The following is a 20828-nucleotide window of genomic DNA, read 5'->3' as shown; positions in this document are numbered from 1 at the left end:
TAGAATGGGACGTAGCTGCCTCAATGGGAACAATTTCATAAGAATCCAGCCAGATGAGGAAATCATATAAAAAGAGGATGAAGTAAGTTCTCAAGAACTGTGAACTTGGATTTGCATTTCCTAGGAAGACAGGACCACTCTAGATTGTGCCCATGTCCTCACCAGTAATCAGTTCCATGCTTAGACCAGCCTTCCCTCATTGGAGCACAAAATCTATCTCCACAAGCTTTACAGAAATCTCCAGTGTTTTTCATACAATTTGTAACTGATTCCTCTTTTCACCTTTAAAATGGGTCATAAGATATTAGTATATATGTTAAAATGCAAATTAATCTCTCATTTCCTCTCATAGATTGATGGGATTATTCTAATTTTGTTCAATTCTTTAAAAGGGTGGGACTGAAATTATTGATAAAGAATAAAAATTACTGATAAAGACAATATTACATAAAGAATTAATATGCACTCATACACATCTTGTCTCAGAAAAAAAGTTATGCAACATAACTGAACCCAATTTATCTTGAACTTACCTGATATTGAGTAATCTTATCAAACGAAATTATAACTGTGAGCAAACCCACAAACCATTCATTTATTTTAATACCTCCATAGAATTTCCTTTATTCAGAACAAATAATTCTTTCTGTACTCTGAAATGCCCCATAGGCTAACTGGACGATGAACAGGTCTTTCTGGAATAGGTTGTATTGTTTTACATAAAGTTGTATCAAACCTAATGATTTCCCAGAATAAGAAATAAAAGCCTTCCACAAACAGGCTAAGTGATGAATCTAAGGGCAGGAACTCAGTCAGAATATGTGGAACTCAGGCTCTAAACCCAGGCACTGAAGACAAGGAGAATAGATTGGGAGCAAATGTAACCAAAAGGAGGAGTTGGTGTTGATTCTAGAAGCATCACCATGCTAGGTAGGTACATACACAACCTACATGGAGCTCTCTGGAACTATACCTCACCTGGGCCCAGTGCAGCATGTTCTGAACAGATGTTCCTGCAGGACTCTGTGCCAGATAAACATCCAAGCGACTCTGTAAAGAAATCATTTTTCATCTTGAGGCCACTCAGACATGCAAAGATAACAATTATTATCTTTAGGAAAAACATATTCTATATCTCTGGAAATACTAACCAAAGAAGCCCATCATTAAGAATACTCTCCTTGTTTCTGTCCTGGATAATGGTTCCCTTTAACCCACAGAGGGTATCTAACTGGTTGAATGCAGAAGGCTATGTAACTTTTCTTTTTGGACTCATCTTACACAGACAAGGCATTAAAAACTTCAGTGGGCCTCTTCATTACTTTTTAATATATAAAAAGACATTGAAATAAGCTTTGAGGGGTAGGAGAGATGACTCAGTGGTTATGAGCATTGACTGCTCTTGCAGAGGATGTAGGTTCAATTCCCAGTACCCAAATGACAGCTCACAACTGTATGTAATGCCAGTCCCAAGGAGATTTGATGCCCTCTTCTGGCCTCTGCAAGCACAACATGCACAGGGTACCAAACATATGCATAAAAAGTAAGTATGAAACAAATAAATTGAAGTGAAAGCTTTGCTCACAAAATATTTTGACAACAGATCTACATGTTTCAAGTCATTATTAGATTTTTAAAAAATGTGTCAAATATTCTGTGAAGCCTTTGAATGTTTGTAGGATGACAGTCCTCTAATATAGTTAGATTTATTCTGGATAAGATACTTTCTTTCACAATTTGAGTTTATTTTTAAAATATAAGAATTATTTTTCTACCATTGTGAGCATCAAAAGTTTTTTAATAGTTTTCAAAAATATGTCTACTTATGATTTATCCAAAACTGCTGAAAAGCCAAAATCATAAATTGAGCTGAAAACATTGGGATTACTAGTAATAGTCATTTTGAAGTTCCACATAAGCTGCAGTGATGGTTATGTATTGCTCTGTTCTTCCTGGTGTTATAACATTCCATAATCTAGTCCTCAGCTGACAGTCAAAAAAGGGATTTGGCCAAAGAGGGTCTCTATAGTCAAGGGCGTTGCTTTATTATGTCTTTATCAGACACTTGGTTCAACTTGCTTAGCTCAGCCTATGTGGCATGACATTCTTACATCCCCTTGCTTAGCAAGCACAGTTTCACTAAGAATTGACTTGAGAATATGGAAAGGCAGTGGTTATGCTTTGCATAAAACAAGGTTTTTTATAAAAAGCCTTGAGCCTGGCCACCAGCCCTGCAATTCCAAATACTCAGGAGGCTGAGACAGAAGTATAATAAATGCAAGGCTCATTTGGGTTGTATAGTGAGGTCAAGGCCAGCCTTGGCAACTTAGAGAGCATCTCTTATCTACAAAATAGTGGGAGAGCAGGCTCCTGGCAAAAGCTCTGAGGTGGATGGAGACCGTTGTTTGCTGTGTGCTACCTCTGGTTTCAAACAGTCCATGTCTACCTGGGGTGTGAGAAGTAACTCCTGAACGTTCCCTTCTATGCCCTTCAATTTAGCTACTTATACTTTGAAAGGAAAGGAGACCAGTTATATTAGAAGAAAAGAGAAGTAGCCACCCAACTCAGTACCCTTAATGCTAAGTTTGCAGCTGTCACTGGGAAGACAAATCTATCTCCTTCAGTTAGTGGAGGGGTAATTCATAAGACAAGCTTTTCCAAATTGCTCATGAATGTGGAATATTTATTTAAAATAAAAACAAATGGCAGAGTCTAGAACCACTCCCTGAGATTCCACTTTAGTAGGTCTAAAATAATCATAATTCTAATGAAAATAGTGAGATTTTTTATTGGTATATTTTTGAGCCACAGCGAGAATTTGAAGCTATGTGAACAAGCCAGTTTCTCCAGTTGTTTTTATATATGATAGTTCACTCTCAACCCTGACTGAAGTCATGAAGACATTAATTACATTTCTAAAGACAAAACAGAAGCCATCTAATGTGGTTTACATAAAATCCAAAGTGAACTCTCAACCCCTTTGCAACAAAATCCTTGTTTTTCAGGAAGTCATTACTGATACCTACCATGTTTAAGTTTTGGGGATCAAATCCACTTAGAGAAAACAGGAAGTTGCTGCATATCTGATGGAATAACTTCCGGTTGCACACTTTGGTAGCAATGAATTGATCAAACCGTGTGTGAGTGGAGAACATTTTGTCACCAAACAATACCTGAAAGATGGGTGTAGAACATCACTAACTGTCATAGGTAATGGATGTTGGGAGCAGAGAACATTTGTCCATCCAGGCAAGGACTGCACGGGCAGTAAAAGTATCGATCCTGTGTGAAACCACAAGGCTTGTGAAATTTTATCTTTGTAATACTCCTAACTCCCATGAAACTGTTCATAAGACTCATTCATTGGGATGCTTTGGGCATGCTCCCTTAGAGAATAGGATGCAGAGATTGGTATAACATTTCTATATGGTTTTAGTCTCTCTTTATAACTTGAGAAGAATTTAGTTGCTGTTTGCCTAAATTTTTGTAACTGTAAAACGGGAAAATGGGCAACTCCTAAGCAGGACTATTGTGAAGGTGATAGTTTATGCTTGAAACTAGCTGCTTAAGTTCTTAGAAGCTAGCAAATAGTTTCAGAACAATAACTAGTGTCCTAAATGGCAGCTGAAACAGGCAGTCAGGTTTTCCTTTCATGGTCCTTTAAGGCTTTCCCAGAAATAAAAGCTTCACCCTAAGCACTGCAATGCTACTGATGAAATTTCAGGCAAGGAGACAAACCAGTTGAAGCTAAAAATCTATCACATCACAATACAAGAAAATATTGAATTCACATGTATAGCCCATTTATATCAGTCAAATCTTGATTTTATTTCATCAGAGTGAATTTCATATTATTTGGGTAACACGTTATAGGGAAGGTGAAAGATCAATTTTATTTCTTAAAAGTTTTGGAAACAACTATTTACTAGGAAAACTGTGATAGATTTCTTCTGAAATCCTTTATTAACTGACTATTACAATAGCAACTGAACAAGAATAATGCATGTTTACTTTTATCACAGAAATGCACTATAAGATTTATCCTTTCTTGGGTAAGAGCCAGTAAATTTCTATGTGATATAACTTCAGTTCTGAGTTTGAAAATGTTTTGTATTATAGAAATTCCTGTTTTGTAAAACATTTACTTATATATATATATATATATATATATATATATATATATATATATATATAACACCATGATCACCTGATATAGTTTTTCTATCAAAGATGAAGAAAACAGAGAAAAGGAGAAAAGAGAAGTAGGAGGTAGGGGGGAGGAGAGGAGAGAGAAAGTGTAACAAAATGAGAGAGGAGTAGGAAGGAGAAGAGAGTAATGCAGGGGAAGAATGACATTCTATTAAGTTCAAACTTCTCAATTCTACAGGTCAGAAGGCAATAATAGGCCATTGCAAAAGTCATCTAATTCATTCTGTTCTGTTTTTCATTTTGTCCTAATTACTACACAATCCTAGAAATTACTCTACTCACCAAACTCTAATTCTGTGTAACTGTCCCTACTGTAATTTAATAATCATGGCAACATATATTTACATTGTGAATTTATGTTTTAAAAGAATACTCACACCTATTCAGTGTTCAATGTATGAAAATCTGAACTCCCACAGGAATAAGTAATTCAACTACAAAGCATAGCTAATCTGATTTACTTCATGCTTTTATTTTCTGTTTATCAATAATATTTCTATCCATACATTAGAAAATGCACATGACATGAAATAGCTAGTATGTTTATGTAGTCAGCTACAAAAATACATGAAGAAAGAGGCCACATTTACCTCACAGGCCCTTGGTCTTTGTTCAGTTTTCCCAAATGCAGGGAGAAACTGTTTGAGTCTCGTCTTTACTCCATTCCGGTGGCCATCACTATGCATTACCCAAGGACACAGAATTACCCCTTCATCCTGACCTAAAGGAGAGTTTAGTATAAAATTGCAGAAGCCCAGGATTCATTTAAAGAGGGACACATTACTGTGCAGAAGCAATCAGCTTGATCATGGAGAGAGCATGCTTATCATGTGGTGATAGGCACACAGGTTCCTGTAGGAATCTTTGCACCTTTGGGAGAATTGAACTGTTTTTGTTTTGTTGAAAAAAAAAAAAAAGAACAACACAGCTCCATATTGTGACTGTGGGCAAAACAGATGTCATGCTTCATTCAATGTCTATACCAGCTTGGCAAATGCTGCACACTGCATTAATGTGAACATATGGGTTGCCTAACAAGGCATAGGTTGCATTGCTTCTCCAATGGTCTACTCAGCTGGACAAGTATCTAGGTCTGGGTTTTTCTGACCAACATTGAAAAAGTTATGAAGCTACATTTGATAAAGTATGCCTATGATACCTGCACCTCGGAGGCAGAGGCAGGAGGATTACCACAAATCAGAGCCTGGTTTGTATAGCAACTTTCAAGCTAGACAGGCCCAAACAAAGCACTACTACCATCCAAACAGCAAGGAAACCATTGCATATAATCAAAACCATCACTTTCTTTTAGATGCCCAATAACAATAATACTGAGGTTTAGCACTAGCACTCATTTACAGGATGATTTGAGAAAGTTGGCTTTGCTTATCTGAGTCCCAAGCTTTTATTTCTAGGAAACAAAAATAACAACAATTAAGTAAAGCAGAGAACATTAAAAGAGAAAAGGTTCAGTGTAAACTAAGGTTATAAAGAAAATAGAGAGGCGACAATACAAAGAAATAAACGCCCAGAGGCAGGGTAGAGAGTGGAAGGGAACAACAGTAAACCAATGCCAAGTGCTCTGCACTGAATTCTAAAATAAACTTGATTAATATATTAACAATCTTATGCAACATGTGTTGCACATGGAGCAACAGTAAATAAATACCAAGTGCTCTACATTGAACTCTAAAATAAGCTTGATTAATATATTGAAAATCTGATGCAATATGTGTTGTTCATGTTATTGACCAGGAATGAAGCTTACCCATATTATCTCAGTGAATATCACAGTGCGGAAAATTCTGTATAAATTTGAAAAACACAGTTTAGGAGGATTGAATAGCTTACTGACAGTCACAAATGCACAAGACAGATACACAACAAGAGCCCAGTTCTATATGACTCTAGTCCTTAGACCTGTCCTCAAGTGGATTGAACTAAATTTAATAAGAAAAATGGAGTAATTCCAAGAACAAGTGCTAACAGTGAGAAGTCAGTACACAGAACATTTTCCAGATCAGATCATATGGTAGATACAAGTAAAACCTCTATGAGTCTTTACAAATTAAAAATCATGATCTGGAGAAATGGCTCAGTGCTTATGAGCACATACTGCTCTTTCCACACTTGTTTCCCAGCACTAATAACTACAAATAGCTAGATGCCCAACACTTACACCCTAGAAAAAATGAGTGAGTTCATTGATGCATTTGCCTAGCCAATAGAGGATTATGAATAGACACTTGAATGGATTAAAAAACAATAATGAATTGATAAAGAATAGTCTTTCATCAAAGAAAAGCTTATGGCCAATGGTATCATTGTTGAATTCTTCCATGCATCTATAGTAGAGTTAATACCAACTTTTCTAAAAGCATTCAAATTGGAAAAGAATTAGGTCTTCCAAAATTCATTCTATGAAGCCAATATTATCATGCTACTCAGACAAGGAAACAACAAAATCAGAAAATTACAGATAAATAATGAAAGGATGGAAATATGCCTAATACAAAACCTAGTAAATTAAATATATCACATGGAAAACATAATTTATTCCAATCAACTAACATTTGTCAAAATATGCAAATGAAAAAGCATGATATGACTGACCAGCAGGATGAAAGACAGTAGCAGCTGCAGCAGCAGCAATAACAACAACAGAAAATAAAACACCAAGCAAACATATTATTGGTCTGGTGAGATGTCTCAGTACATAAGGGCACTTGTTTAAGCCTGGTGATCTCAATTTGATCCCTAGAACACATGTCATGTTGGAAGAGGAGAACCAACTCCACAAAGTTGTCTACAAACCAACCCATATACACTTTATGTCATATATCCCCTTCCAATAATAAATTACAAAAGCATGTTATCACCTCAATCGATCCAGTACTTTTTGGATACACTTGAACATTCTTTGATGATAAAAACTATGAACAAATTAGCGTGAGAGGGATATATGTCCAACATAATCAAATCCATACAAATTAACCCCACAGCTAGCATCTTCACAAATGAGGAAACCTGCAAGCTCTCTAGGATCAGAAACAAGATGATTGTCCACTGTCATCATGATATATAAACCAGAAGTGAAAGTCCTCAAAAAAGCAATGAAGCATGGCAAAGAAACAAAGAGCATCATTTATCTATTTACTACCCATCTCTATTTATTGAGAAAGTATATCCAATACATAGATCTACCTGAACTCAAATTCGTTCTGTAGCCAAGGTTGGCTATAAACTTACTATTCGCCTGCCTCACACTCCTGACTTCTGAGGTTATAGATTTGCACTATCTACCACACCTGATCATTTCTACAGTTTTGAAAGAGGAAATTCACCTTGTCATCATTTGCATATGATATGATCACACATATAAAAAATATCACAGACTACCACAAAACTAGTCAGATGTAGATATTGACACCCAATCAATGGACAGAAGCTGGTGAGCTATGTGGTTGAATTAGGGAAAAGCTGGAAGAAGCTGAGGAGGAGGGCCACCCTAGAGGAAGACCAGCAGTCTCAACTAACCTGGATCCCCAGGATCCCTCAGACACTGAGCCACCAACCAGGCATCATACACCAGCTGATATGAGGCCCTGCACACATACACAGCAGAAGACTACCAGGTTGGACTCAGTCAGAGAAGATGCACCTAACCCTTGAGAGACATGGAGCGCCAGGGAATGGGGAGGTGTGGTTGGGTGGGGTGGGTGGAGATGGTGGGGGGTAAGTGTGGGATGTGAAACAGTCAGAGGGTGGACCAGGAGGGGGATAAAATCTGGACTTTAAAAAAATATTAAAAAATAATACAAAAGAAAGAGAGAAAAACTATTAGTACTAATAAATGAATCCAACATAAAATCAATATGTGGACTTCAGTACCTTTCCTACATTCCAAAAGAAAATTATTCTAAAAAGGAAATAAAGAAAGCATTCTCATTTAGGATAACCACAAAAAATAAAAAGAAAATATCTTAGAATAAACTAACTAGCAGGGAAATCGTTCTACAACGAGAAGTGTAAAGTGGATAAAAACAAAGAGGACATAAAAACCAGACATGCCCTTTGAATATATTAAAAGACCCTATCAAAAATAATTAAAAAGTAATTGCTATCAAAATAACCATCATATCTTCATAAAATAAGAAAAACATCCTAACATTCTTATGGAAACCTAAACAGTTAAACATCTAGAACAATACTGGGAGAAGAAGAAGTTGGAGACATACTACCTGATTTTGTGATGCAATAGGAAGCTACATGGATAGCAATGCCATGACATTGACATAGCAAACACACAGGCCAATGGAAGAGAATCTGGAGAGACTAGAAATAACGCCACATGTCATAGCCATGTGACCTAGGAACACCTACTGTGAAAGAGTAGTCTCTTCAGTACATCATGACACAAAGACTGGATGTGCGCGTGCAAGATGCTGAAGCTAGTCCTCTTACTGTGCAGAAAAATCAACCGAGAAAAGATAAAGTTTGTATGCAAACCCTGAAACTCTCAGAAGAAAGTATAGGAAACTTGTTTTGTGAAGTTAGAATTAACAAGGGATTTAAAAATAAGATTCCTCACATCATTGAAAACTCTGGGGGTTTGAATATGCTTGGCCCAGGAAGTGGCACTCTTTGGAGTCTTCTGTCTGCCTTTGGATGAAGATGTAGAACTCTCAGCCCCTCCAGCCCCACATTTGTTTGGATGCTGCCATGCTTCTGCCTTGATGATAATGACCTGAACCTCTGAACCTGTAGCCAGCGTTGCCTTGGTCATGGTGTCTGTTCACAGCAGTAAAACCCTGACTAATATTGAAACAAAATAAAAAATAGTCAAATAGGAGTTTATAAAACTTGGAGGCTTTTGAATGGCAGAGGAAGCAACAAATGGCCACATTGAAAGGGAGAAAATATTTGCAAAATCTGATGTGGTTGACATTTAAAACATGCCAGGGATTCAGTTTAGTGACATAACAATGCAATTAAATGGGGGATAGAATTAAATAGATGTTTGACAGAAGAAATTACAAAAGTAATCTTCAAGTGTGTGTAAAGATATGCTTAGCCATCAGCAGCAAAGCACATCTCAAAACCACAGGGAGTTATTTCACTCCATTTAGAAAACCCTTTGTCAAAGTACTGCAGATGACAGGTACTGAAGATGTGGGAAAAGGGAACTGAAGTTGGAACCGGAATAGGATTCCTCAGAAATATCAAGTCAGATCTCACTTTAGCTGTGATTGGGAGGAGATGCTGGAGAGATGTTCTGTAGGCAGAGATAAAGACCCTAGAGCAGAAGGCATCAGGGCAAGTTTCCTGAGCTCACTGATGAGATAGGTCATCAGCAAACCTCCATGGAACTTTGATCATCAATTTACATCCCTAACGGTTTTAAAGATGCCATGGATTCTCTTGGTATCTATTGAAACAGGGAGATTTACAATTCCTCCTGCTTTAGAGAAATTCACATACCTTGACAGCCTTCCTGGAAAGGGCGGTTAATTTTTTCATTGGGCTTCGAGTATATTTTACTGTGACCACTGGAGCTAGTGCGAAAAACAGCCTAATCTTTTTAGCCAGCTCTGGATTCGTAGAGAATGCTATGAATGCTGCAGGGAAAGAAGACATTAGTTCACACAGACTTCCAATTATCTTGTCATTGCAAATCCTTATAAAGGTAGCTATATTGAAAACAAACCAAACCAAACTGTGAGGACTATTAATGTGAAGGAATTTTTAAATTTCTCAAGGGTACAACTGGCTCTTTCTTTTGTTCTTGGTGGGGAGGAGGTACAGTGACATTGTGTGGAGCATATATATTAAATGCAAGGGACCATACTGGCTTTAACCTTGGTGTAATATAAAACCAAGCTGTCATCTTGACTTCTAACTCAATATCTGTGAATGTTATCTTCTTTTATGGATCAGAGTTTTTTAAATATGTGAGGACAGCAGTCTACAGAGAATGACTATTCTATGTGTATATGAGATTATGTATGCATGTACATATATACATACATACATACACACATATAGTTTCATACACATTAAAATATCATGCAGAAAATACATAAAATGACTCTTAAAGTGCTACTTGGCATTTTTTATCCTTTGGGAAAAAATTCCTGAGTGTGATAATCAAAGAACTATAAATATTGTAGTCTCAGATATTTTATTTTTTTCTTTTTTATTAGATATTTTCTTTATTTCCATTTCAAATTTTATCCCCTTTCCTCATTTCCCTTCCAAAAACCCCCTATTCTACCCCCTGCCTTGCTCACTGACCCACCCACTCCCTCTTCCCTGTCCTGGCATTCCCATTTTTCAACAAGAATAAAGGAGTGAGAGGCCTGAGAGAGATGCCTTGCAGCTCAATCATCATGCTCATCATCAAGAAGAAGAAGAAGAAAGACCAGCCTTAGTCTGCCGTGGTCTGATAGGATGCATGGGATTATTTCAATCTTCTTGTTATCTGTTGAGGCCTGTTTTGTTTATATGGTCAATTTTGGAGAACGCACCATGAGGTGCTGAGAAGAAGGTATATTCTTTTATTTTAGGATGAAATGTTTTATAGATACCTGTTAAATCCATTTGGTTCCTAACTACTGTTAGTTTCACTGTGTCTCTGTTTAGTTTGTGTTTTATGATCTGTACATTGCTGAGAGTGGTGTGTTGAAGTCTCCCACTATTACTGTGTGAGGTGCAATGTGTGCTTTGAGCTTTAGTAAAGTTTCTTTTATGAATGTGGGTGCCCTTGCCCTTGGAGCATAGCTGTTCAGAATTGAGAGCTCATTTTGATAGATTTGTATGAAGACTTGGTAGATGAGTATGTGTCCTTCCTTATCTTGTTTTTTTTTATAACTTTTGGTTGAAAGTTGATTTTATTCGATATCAGGATAGCTACTCCAGCTTGTTTCTTGGGACCACTAGCTTGGAAATTTTTTTCAGCCTTTTACATTTCATGAAAATGAAGGCACAACATAACAAAACTTATGGGCCACAACAAAAGCAGTGCTAAGAGGAAAACTCAGCTCTCAGTGCCTCCAAAAAGAAACCGGAGAGAGCATACACTAGCAGCAGCTTGACAGCACACCTGAAAGCTCTAGAACAAAAAGAAACAAATACACCCAAGAGGAGTAAACAGCAGGAAATAATCAAACTCGGGGCTGAAATCAACCAAGTGGAAACAAAAGGAACTATACAAAGACTCAACCAAACCAGGAGCTGGTTCCTTGAGAAAATAACAAGATAGATAAACCCTTAACCACATTAATCAGAGGACACAGGGATACTATACAAATTAATAAAATTAGAAATGAAAAGGGAGACATAACAATGGAAACCAAGGAAATTCAAGGTATCATTAGATCCTACTACAAAAGCCTATACTCAACAAAACTGGAAAATCTGGATGAAATGCACAATTTTCTAGACAGATACCAGGTGCCAAAGTTAAATCAGGATCACATAACCCATCTAAATTATCCCATAACCCCTAAAGAAATAGCAGCAGTCATTAAAAGTCTCCCAACCAAAATAAGCCCAGGATCATTTTAGTGCAGAATTCTATCAGACCTTCAAAGAAGACCTAATATGAATATTCTTCAAACTATTCCACACAATAGAAACAGAAGGAACACTATCTAATTCATTCTATGAAGCCACAATTACGCTCATACCTAAACCACACAAAGGCTCAACAAGAGAAATTCAAACCAATTTCCCTTATGAATATTGATACAAAAATACTCAATAAAATTCTTTCCAACTGAATCTAAGAACACATCAAAACAATACAGAGGCAGATGCTTGCAGCCAACCATTGGACTGAGCATAGGTCCCCAATGGAGGAGTTAGATAAAATACTGAAGGAACTGAAGGAGTTTGCAACCCCATAGGAAGAACAATATTAACCAACCAGACTCCCCAGAGTTCCCAGGGACTAAACCAACCAAGTAGTACTCATGGAGGGGCCATGGCTCTAGCTGTGCATGTAGCAGAGGATGGCCTTGTTGGGTATCAATGGGAGAACGGGCCTTTGGTCCTGTAAAGGCTTGATGCTCCAGTGTAAGGGAATGTGAGGTCAGGGATGCAGGAGTGGGTGGGTGGAGGAACACCCTCATAGAATGAGGGGGAGGGGTGATGGAAGAGGGGGTTTCCGGCGGGGGAGGAGAACTGGGAAAAGGAGAAAACATTTGAAATATAAATAAAGAAAATATACAATAAAAATTAATTTTAAAAAGGAAAAGCCTCACTGATTGTAGCATATAATCAGTTTCATAATTCCATGGTTTTGCTTCAATGTCCTCTTTAAAAAAAAAAAAAAAAAGATTTATTTATCAGTATATATTATTCTACATGCACATATGCCTGCAAACCAGAAGAGGGCACCAGATTTCATTGTAGATGATTATGAGTCCCAGTGTGGTTTCTGGGAATTGTACTCAGAATCTTTGGATGAGCAGCCAGCGCTATTAACCTCTGAGCCACCTATTTCTCTAACCACAATGCCCTTCTCTCGACTGTGAGAAATTCAAGGGGAAAATGTTTATCTTTGTTTCCTCAGAAAATAACCTGGGGTCTTAATGTTTGCTGACAGCAAAAACTAAGTTCTATCAACCTCCAAATTCAGTGTTGAGGACGACTTTCTCATAGTCATTCTTGCTTTATTTACTCTTTAGAACATAACTAGAGAAAATAGTTTTTCAAAGTCATGAAACTAAAGACTATACAGAAAACCAACCAACCAACCAACCAACCAACCAACCAACCACCTGACCCTTTCCACAAACGCACTTGACATTGTCCGATTTCATCCAGCCCCTACACACCTATGGTGGTGCCCTGCGAGTGGCCCACATAGAAGAGTTGCTTTTGTCCACTTTTTTCTAAGATCAGATTGACTGTAGCTGGAAGATCATATTTAGCCATCTCATCCCAGCTGCCGGGGGAAAAAAAGGAATGGTGAAATTAGAAATGAGGATCTGTGGCTGTTGGACCTGCAGTGTTTGCAAACAGTCCTTGCAGGCATTGATACTCAGGTTTGATTCTACATAAGGGAGAGTGACAACATCGTGTGTCTGAACAGCTTCCCATGTTGCTTTCTTCCCTGTCAGGGAACTGGAAAAAAAAAGGGCTCTGATGGAAAGTCTACTGATAATTTTTCTATATGGCTCAGTCATGTTCCATTTATCCCAGAGACTTAGGAAATATTACTTGAGTTCAGAAAGAACACAGAAACGAGGCAATGAAGCCAGTGGCCTTCGTGAGCTCAGTGGCGTGGTTCTTAGCTCTGAGGAAGGGCAAGCCTCAGCCCTGTGACTAAGCGTGTCAGGCTTCAGGAAAAACTCTGCTATTTAGACACATTTTAATCATGACAGACAGACACAAGCTCTGACCCCACCCCACCTCACCCCAGTCAGTCACACCAGGAAGGAAACAAGGCTTTAAAAACAAGCAGTTACTAGATGAGATGGAGGAAAGCCTAGAAGGGGGAGGAGATTCTAGTTTGCTTCTTGCAGATTCTATCAGGTGCATTTGGACAGCGAAGGAAAACCAGGAAGAATTTATGCTTGTAAGTGAGTCACGAACAGGCGTCTCTTACCTGAAGGCCCAATATTGCGGTGACTTAGGTGACAGTCTAAGGTGTTTTCTGGACCAAGTGTTTCCTCGGCTGTTCCCCAACCACACGTCATAACCACTATCGGCCAGAAGGAAAGCCAAGCTGTTGTTGGGCAGGTTGCAAATCCAGTTATTGGCAGATGCAATTAAGCCATGCTGCAGATACACAACTGCCTTCGGAGCTGGAAAACACAGACAACATGAGTTTCCTCCCTGATCTCCTCACCCTTCTTGCAAACTCTGCTTTCTGACATATACCCACATAAGCAAAGTTAAGAGATGAGTTTTTTGTGCTGGGTAAGCGTAGTCTTTTACGGATCCAATCTTTTAGAGGCTCTTTATCTGGGACACACAATTATGCCCCACTTTCTTCATTTATAAGGAGAAGATTATGTAGTGCATTATGTCATGTAGGGTAATGTAGGGGTTTATTAGAGCCAGATTTTTCTAGTTCTATCTTGATATATATATATATATATATATATATATATATATATATATATAAAATAACAAATATATATATATATATATATATATATATATTTGTTATTTATATAGTGATAAATAAGTAGGGGAGGTTTAAGAATTCAGTCAAAAATAAAACATGTAAAAGATTTTACAGCAAAATAAATGTTAACTCCACTACTAATTTTATTCATATTATTTTATTTCTTAAGAAGCGTCTTCTTGGAGGCTGCAGAGACATTCCAGACTTAGAGAACTGGTTGCTTTTGCCGAGGACCCAGGGTTGGATTCCCAGCATGCACAAAGGTAGATCACAAACATGTGTAACACTGGGGTCAGGGAACCTGACACCATCTTCTGGCCTCCAGAAGCAGCAGACACACCCATGGTGTATGGACACATACACAGGCAAAATATTCATATATAAAAATAAATTAAAATAAATCTCATTTATTTGAATTCGAATATCATTAAAGCTAAGGAAAATGTCCAGGATTGATGGATTTGGAAGGCAAACTGAAAGATTTGAGGACTGGCCGCATTTAGGATATCCGTGAGAGGAGCAGATCAAGGGTGACTCTTGGGTTTCTAAACGACGGAGGTACTATTGCGATGAGGGCTTATTTCCTTTCATGTTGGTATTTTGTTTTTGTAGGGGGGACAAAGACATGTAGAAAAGGAAAGTCAAAGCCGGCAGTATATATAAAACTGGAAAAAGTTTCTTTTTAAGAGTTGTGTAAATTAGCCGGGTGGTGGTGGCGCACGCCTTTAATCCCAGCACTGGGGAGGCAGAGGCAGGCGGATTTCTGAGTTCGAGACCAGCCTAGTCTACAAAGTGAGTTCCAGGACAGCCAGGGCTATACAGATAAACCCTGTCTCGAAAAACCACACACATGCATGCACACAAAATAGAGTTGTGTAAATTAAATAGAGATGGAGACATATTTTCTTCTCTGATAAAAGGACCATGACTTATATTGAGCAAAGGCATCCTGCTGTTGCCAGGATATCTAGACATGTCCATTTTAGGCATTTATTTTTATATCAAAGTAAAGTAAATCATACCTGTTTTCCTTGAGCATCCTCTCCCATGAGGAATCCGGTAAGTTCCAAGGATGTAACCATCTTCTGTTATAACATCATGCTTTTCATAAGGATAGCCCCAGTAAGAAATAAGTTCACTCTGAAAAACACATACCTATAATTCAGTTTGCTTTTTATGTGTAAACTACAATATAGTCCTTTCACCAATATATGCACTAGGAAACAGCATATAGCAGGAAAATTATAACAAATTGGGAAACATATCAGGAAGGGACTGAATGCAAAGGTGTAACATATGGTTGGAATGACTCCACATTTAGCATCTTTAGGCTACTGTCTAAATATGCCTGTTGGGCTTAGTGCTACCAACCACATCTTAAGGTGTTTTGGCAACAAGAAATAGAAACACTTGACTAATGAGGGAAACCACAAGAGATTGGAAAGTATACTGTGGCTAATAATAAGTGAGCTCCTACAAATTTGGCTCCAAAGAGATATAAAAGGAGGTAGTTATTAGAATCCAGGAAAGGAAAAGACCACAGCAGGGGAGACAGAAGACTAAGTTAACTTCACAAGGATAGAGCACGGGCAATTGCAAAACAAAAGCAAGGAAACAAAAACCCCTGTACCTCACGCTTCTCTTTCATATATATGAAGTGTCTGATGGAGCTTTAGATATAGTCCTTATAGGCCAGCCTTTTCAATGGAAAGAAAAGCATAAAGGAATACAAGGTGAGTTTAGGAGGCCATCAGAAACTTCCCTGTCCACAGATATGCATGGAAGCAGAAACAAATGTTGTAGAATATAAGCTTGCTCTACTTTCATCAATCCTGTGAAGAAGTCGTTGTGATAGAGCTGTAAATATTTTAGAATTGTGAATACTGAAGATCAGTAAAATTAGTAATTTATCCAAGATAATACATTAAGAAGAGGTAAATGATTTATTAATGAGACAGTAAGGTTAACTACACAGTCTATACCAGTATTACAAGTTCACACATTTGCTCATGTGAGGCACTGAGTGTGTGATTGAGTTATGCTGTTACTCAGAATAGTGTTAAGAGCCTAGATTCTAAAGGCAGACTGTAGGGCATGGTATATCCACTGTTCTATTTACTAATCCACTATAATAATTGCACAGAGTGGACATGTATCATCTGCCTTTCCTACATAGCAAAAAATCCACTAATGATGTGAAATTATTTAGACATAAGCCAAACCTGGCTTATTAAACCCTCTACGTACACTGATGTAGCTCACAAAATCATGAGGGTGGATTAAACAAAGCTCCAGAAAGAATTCAAAGATACATGGCAGGGAATTATCAAGATAAGTCTTGAACCTCCTCTTCAGAAAGCCACAGCTAGATATGATCTTAGATCTCCAGGATTGTTGCTCCAATGTGGGTTCAAGCTTTCAATTCTAAGATTAGTTAGTTTTGGGAAGGACCAAAAGAGGATGCCCAAATTTAGTCATTAGAGAAATTCTTGATACATAAATTATACCTAAAACGTGACCAATTTCTTTTGTTATTTTTTTCTCAGTGAATGACTTACAATATTCATATTGGCTTCAGGATTTGTGATGCTTTCTTGCTTATAGCCATCTATGGGTCCGGGAAAAAGCATACAACATGTTGCTAAAAGCCACCACATTTGGAGTCTGCCTAGGAAAGGAAATATTAATGCAATGTCATCAAGGAGAAATCTTGCAAAAGGAAAATTGATGTGTCTATTTTTATAGCACAGCTGAGGAAGCAAGTAGAAACACAAACTTCTAGGCTGTATTTTTACAAGCAATACAATGAGTAATTAATGATTCATTCCATGAAAATCATTAAATAGACAAAGTAAGGAACAGGGGTGGGAAGGAAGGAAAAGGTATAAGAAAAACAAATTGATTCTTCAGTAGGTAATTAGATAAAAGAAATGATGTACAATTGAAGAAAAAAATGTATTGACTAAGTGGTTGCTCACAGAACATTGACTATTTCTAAGATTTATATAAATTGTTTTTGTTTTATCTTTTATGGAGTCCTGAGACATGCATCTCTACCACTGAGCTATAACTCTGGTCCTATTAGATTGTACTATTCTTTTCCATATTCCTGAATGTAGTAGTAAGCCTTAACAAACATATTTAAAAAATAAGGTTGTCAACACATTTTATGCTTTTAAAAACATTTTAATCTTTCACTCAGTAATTTTATTTACAAAAAAATAGAACTAAAGAAAGATAAGGCATATGTGGACCATGAATTAAATATTCTTTATGATGTATCCAGTGTAGTATAATTTTATAAAATACAAAGTTAGCAAAATCAATTATTAATTAATAGGAATCAAATTACTTAGCCATAAAATATGTTTAAAAGTCAATTTTGTGGTGGCACACGCCTTTAATCACAGCACTTAGGAGGCAGAGGCAGAGGCAGAGGCAGGCAGATTTCTGAGTTTGAGGCCAGCCTGGTCTACAGAGTGAGTTCCAGGACAGCCACGGCTACACAGAGAAACCCTGCCTCAAAAAACCAAAACCAAAAACAAAAACAAACAAACAAACAAAAAAACAAAAATTCAATTTCAAGTTGATTGAAGGACTCAATGTAAGTTCTGAACTTTGAAACTGCTAGAAGCAAACACTTTAAGATATAGGAATTGGCAAGAACTTTCTGGAAAAAAAAGCTTTGATTCCCAGGAAATATGGAGACATGAGATTGCATGAGACTAAAAGAATGGGAGGAAATATCTGTCTGCTGTATATCCAACAAGGAACCAGCAATCAGAATACACAGAGAACTCAAAAACTAAACAACCACTCACAAATAATTAATTCAATAAATGAAAGAAGTGAATTTTTCAGAAAATTCTCTAAAAGAAACCAATAAATATATAGAAAGATGCCAAATATCCTTAGCTATTAGGGAAATAAAAATCAAAATGACATATGGCCTCCCTGCCAGCTGAGCCAAAATGACTATCATTGAGGAAACAAATGAAGGTAAATGCTGGCAAGGATTCAGGGGAAAGGAAAACTTAATGGGACTGTCCATTGATGAAGCCACTGTGATATTGGTACAGAGATTTCTTAAAAAGACTAAAACTAGAACCACCATAGGGAGCCAAAGAGATGGCTTAGTTCCAAGCTTGAAAACCTAAGTTCATTCCCGTGGTTCTTACAGGAGTGTATATAGAGGTTGTCTTCAGGAACACAGGCTATTTTTAAGCAGCTATACCACCAACCATGTCTCTCCTCAGCAATCATTAACCAGCTGTACTTAGGGTCCTGTGGAATCTCTCTGCATTTTGTATATTGACTCCTGAGCTACTTGTGACCTTCTCATGCAGTCCTTTACATCTCCCTTCATAAGTTCCTTGTATGTGGTCTCTAGAGCCCCTTATGACTTAAGCAGAGCCTCCTGGGCTTTCTTTAACCCCTTGTGTGCCACCTTCTAAGCCCTCCATGAACCCCAAGCCCTGACCCCTGAACTTTGCTTTTCTTCTCCTTTTACAAGGGCACATTAGAGACCCAGTTTTATGAGGGTCTCTTGTGGGAAACAAAGCTGCTCTAATTTAAAAAGAATAATGGCCATGCCATGCTGGATAATAGTGTTCTACAAAATATTCAAATATATCATATATGCATATATTATATATAGTTATATTATATGTAACTATATAATTTGATCAAAACTATATAGCTTGATATACAGTTATATTATATATAACTATATAATGATGACATGTGCATACCACAAATTTGATTTACTTGATAACCATGTCTTATATTGTTAAAGCTAGGCAAAGTCCACAATCAATATACTATCTAACTTTGTTTAATCTATTATACTTTGATTTTATTTTTTGAATTATGCCACTTACTCATATTTTAACAATCTTTATAAAGAATACAAAGAGAGAAAATCTAGTTTAGTATTTTTTCTTTATTATTTTCTTTAAAAATGCCTGTGTAGTGAAGGAAAAAGATAAAATGAAGTATGGATTCCCAAATCAGAACTTCATCTTTCACAGGTAACTTTAAGTGGAGACTCTCATCATTATGGAGGCAGATGCAATTGTCCTATTTGAATCTGACTGAATAAAAGAAGTCAAGACTGTAACATTCTGTAATGTTTTGTCCCTGTCCTACCCTGGACTGAAGCACAGAAACCAAAATTCTTGCCGACGGCAGGTCATAGAAATTAGAAGACCTCTGTGTCGCAAGGCATAAAGGAAAGAATGAGTGCTTTGTCTCTCTCACTGACCAAAGATAGCCTTTCACTAATAAAGGCTATTTGTTTTCTTCTCTATCTGCTATAGCCAAAGAATGGAGAAACTTGAAAAAGAATCACTGCCTCCTGAATTGTTGGTTTTCGCACTGTTAAATATTTTATATAAATGCTGGTAGATTATATGTGGGCAGCTCTCATGACAAGATATACAGATATAATGGGATTGAGGACACTCACTTAAGAAAACCAAAAAATGATTGGAAGCATTAAAGACTCAGATTTCTGTGATTTGTTGCTCCTTGGTCAGAACTGTTGGGCTTATTAAACACATGTTTAAGCAGAGCTCATGAGGAAACTTGGATAATATTCTTGATTAATTCACACCATAACTCTCCATAAGAGAACCCTCAAAGTGTTCAGAAATTGAGGTGAAACTGGCAGAAAATATGCGGGGACTGAATTTTGCAGAACGATCTTAGTTTGGAAAGCACACTAAGATGGGTATCTACACATGGTGCCCTGATGAGTCTTCTTTCTCAGTGGCAAAGGAAGCTGATGATGAATTTTATGCAGTTTTACATTAAAAGTCTGGCTCATTTTTTCAATGGCCATGGCAGCCTACAAATTTTAGATCTCAGACTTCAACATCGGAGAGCAACAATGATCATTAGACATGGTTTCCGTGCTCTCAGCCCATCCCTGTGCTCACATCAGTTACATGCCTCAGATAGGATGTGTTGGTTTTCTCTATTATTACCTATGTTACTCTTACAGTCAATTTAACTCCCTTGTCTGTGTCATCAGGATCATAACTGACACCTACATGTAGATTTTACTTAAGATAATGCATCCTGTTGTAATACATAGATGAAAGACAGTATCTAGAAAACATTGAACAATGCTTGGCTCTCAACAGGTGGCCACTATTGTTATATTACTCAGAGACTCAGATATGTGTATCTTGGCTCTTCAGCTACTTCATAGGCTTCTTAAGGAAGTCTCACCTTTCATACCAGTATAGTTTTCTTTTCTGTTGCTGTGACAAACAACAAGATTAAAAGCAACTTAATGGAAGAAAATATTTACTTGCTTTATACTTCCTAGTCACATGCCATCACTGATGGGATTCAGGACAGGAATTCAAGCAGGAGTTTTAGAAAGAAACTAAAGGAGAGTGCTTCTTGCTGGTTTGTTCAGTCTTATGCTTAGTGTGTTTCCTTCCTTCCTCCCTCCCTCCCTCCCTCCCTCCCT

The 20828-nt window shown here is 37.3% G+C and overlaps 1 protein-coding gene across 2 annotated transcripts in view; it reads right to left on the bottom strand.

Moving 5' to 3' along the window:
- Window positions 1-20828, bottom strand: part of Lipk (lipase family member K) — a 33664-nt gene that overhangs the window by 6780 nt on the left and 6056 nt on the right. The window contains exons 2-8 of one of the 2 annotated variants that reach the window (XM_021206951.1): window positions 16906-17015; window positions 15370-15487; window positions 13823-14021; window positions 13050-13159; window positions 9691-9827; window positions 3027-3173; window positions 979-1050 (exon numbers count right to left, since the gene is read on the bottom strand). In XM_021206951.1, the coding sequence (XP_021062610.1) occupies window positions 979-1050; window positions 3027-3173; window positions 9691-9827; window positions 13050-13159; window positions 13823-14021; window positions 15370-15487; window positions 16906-17004 (882 nt within the window). In that variant the 5' untranslated portion in view covers window positions 17005-17015. Of the gene's footprint in view, window positions 1-978; window positions 1051-3026; window positions 3174-9690; window positions 9828-13049; window positions 13160-13822; window positions 14022-15369; window positions 15503-16905; window positions 17016-20828 lie in introns of both variants that reach the window. The other variant, XM_021206943.1, reaches the window with a different exon arrangement.

The sequence above is a fragment of the Mus pahari genome, chromosome 1 (assembly GCF_900095145.1).
Source record: "Mus pahari chromosome 1, PAHARI_EIJ_v1.1, whole genome shotgun sequence".
In the NCBI taxonomy this organism is placed as follows: Eukaryota; Metazoa; Chordata; class Mammalia; order Rodentia; family Muridae; genus Mus; species Mus pahari.
The sequence above is the reverse complement of the archived record's forward strand: the minus strand, read 5'-3'. Positions and strand labels throughout refer to the sequence as shown.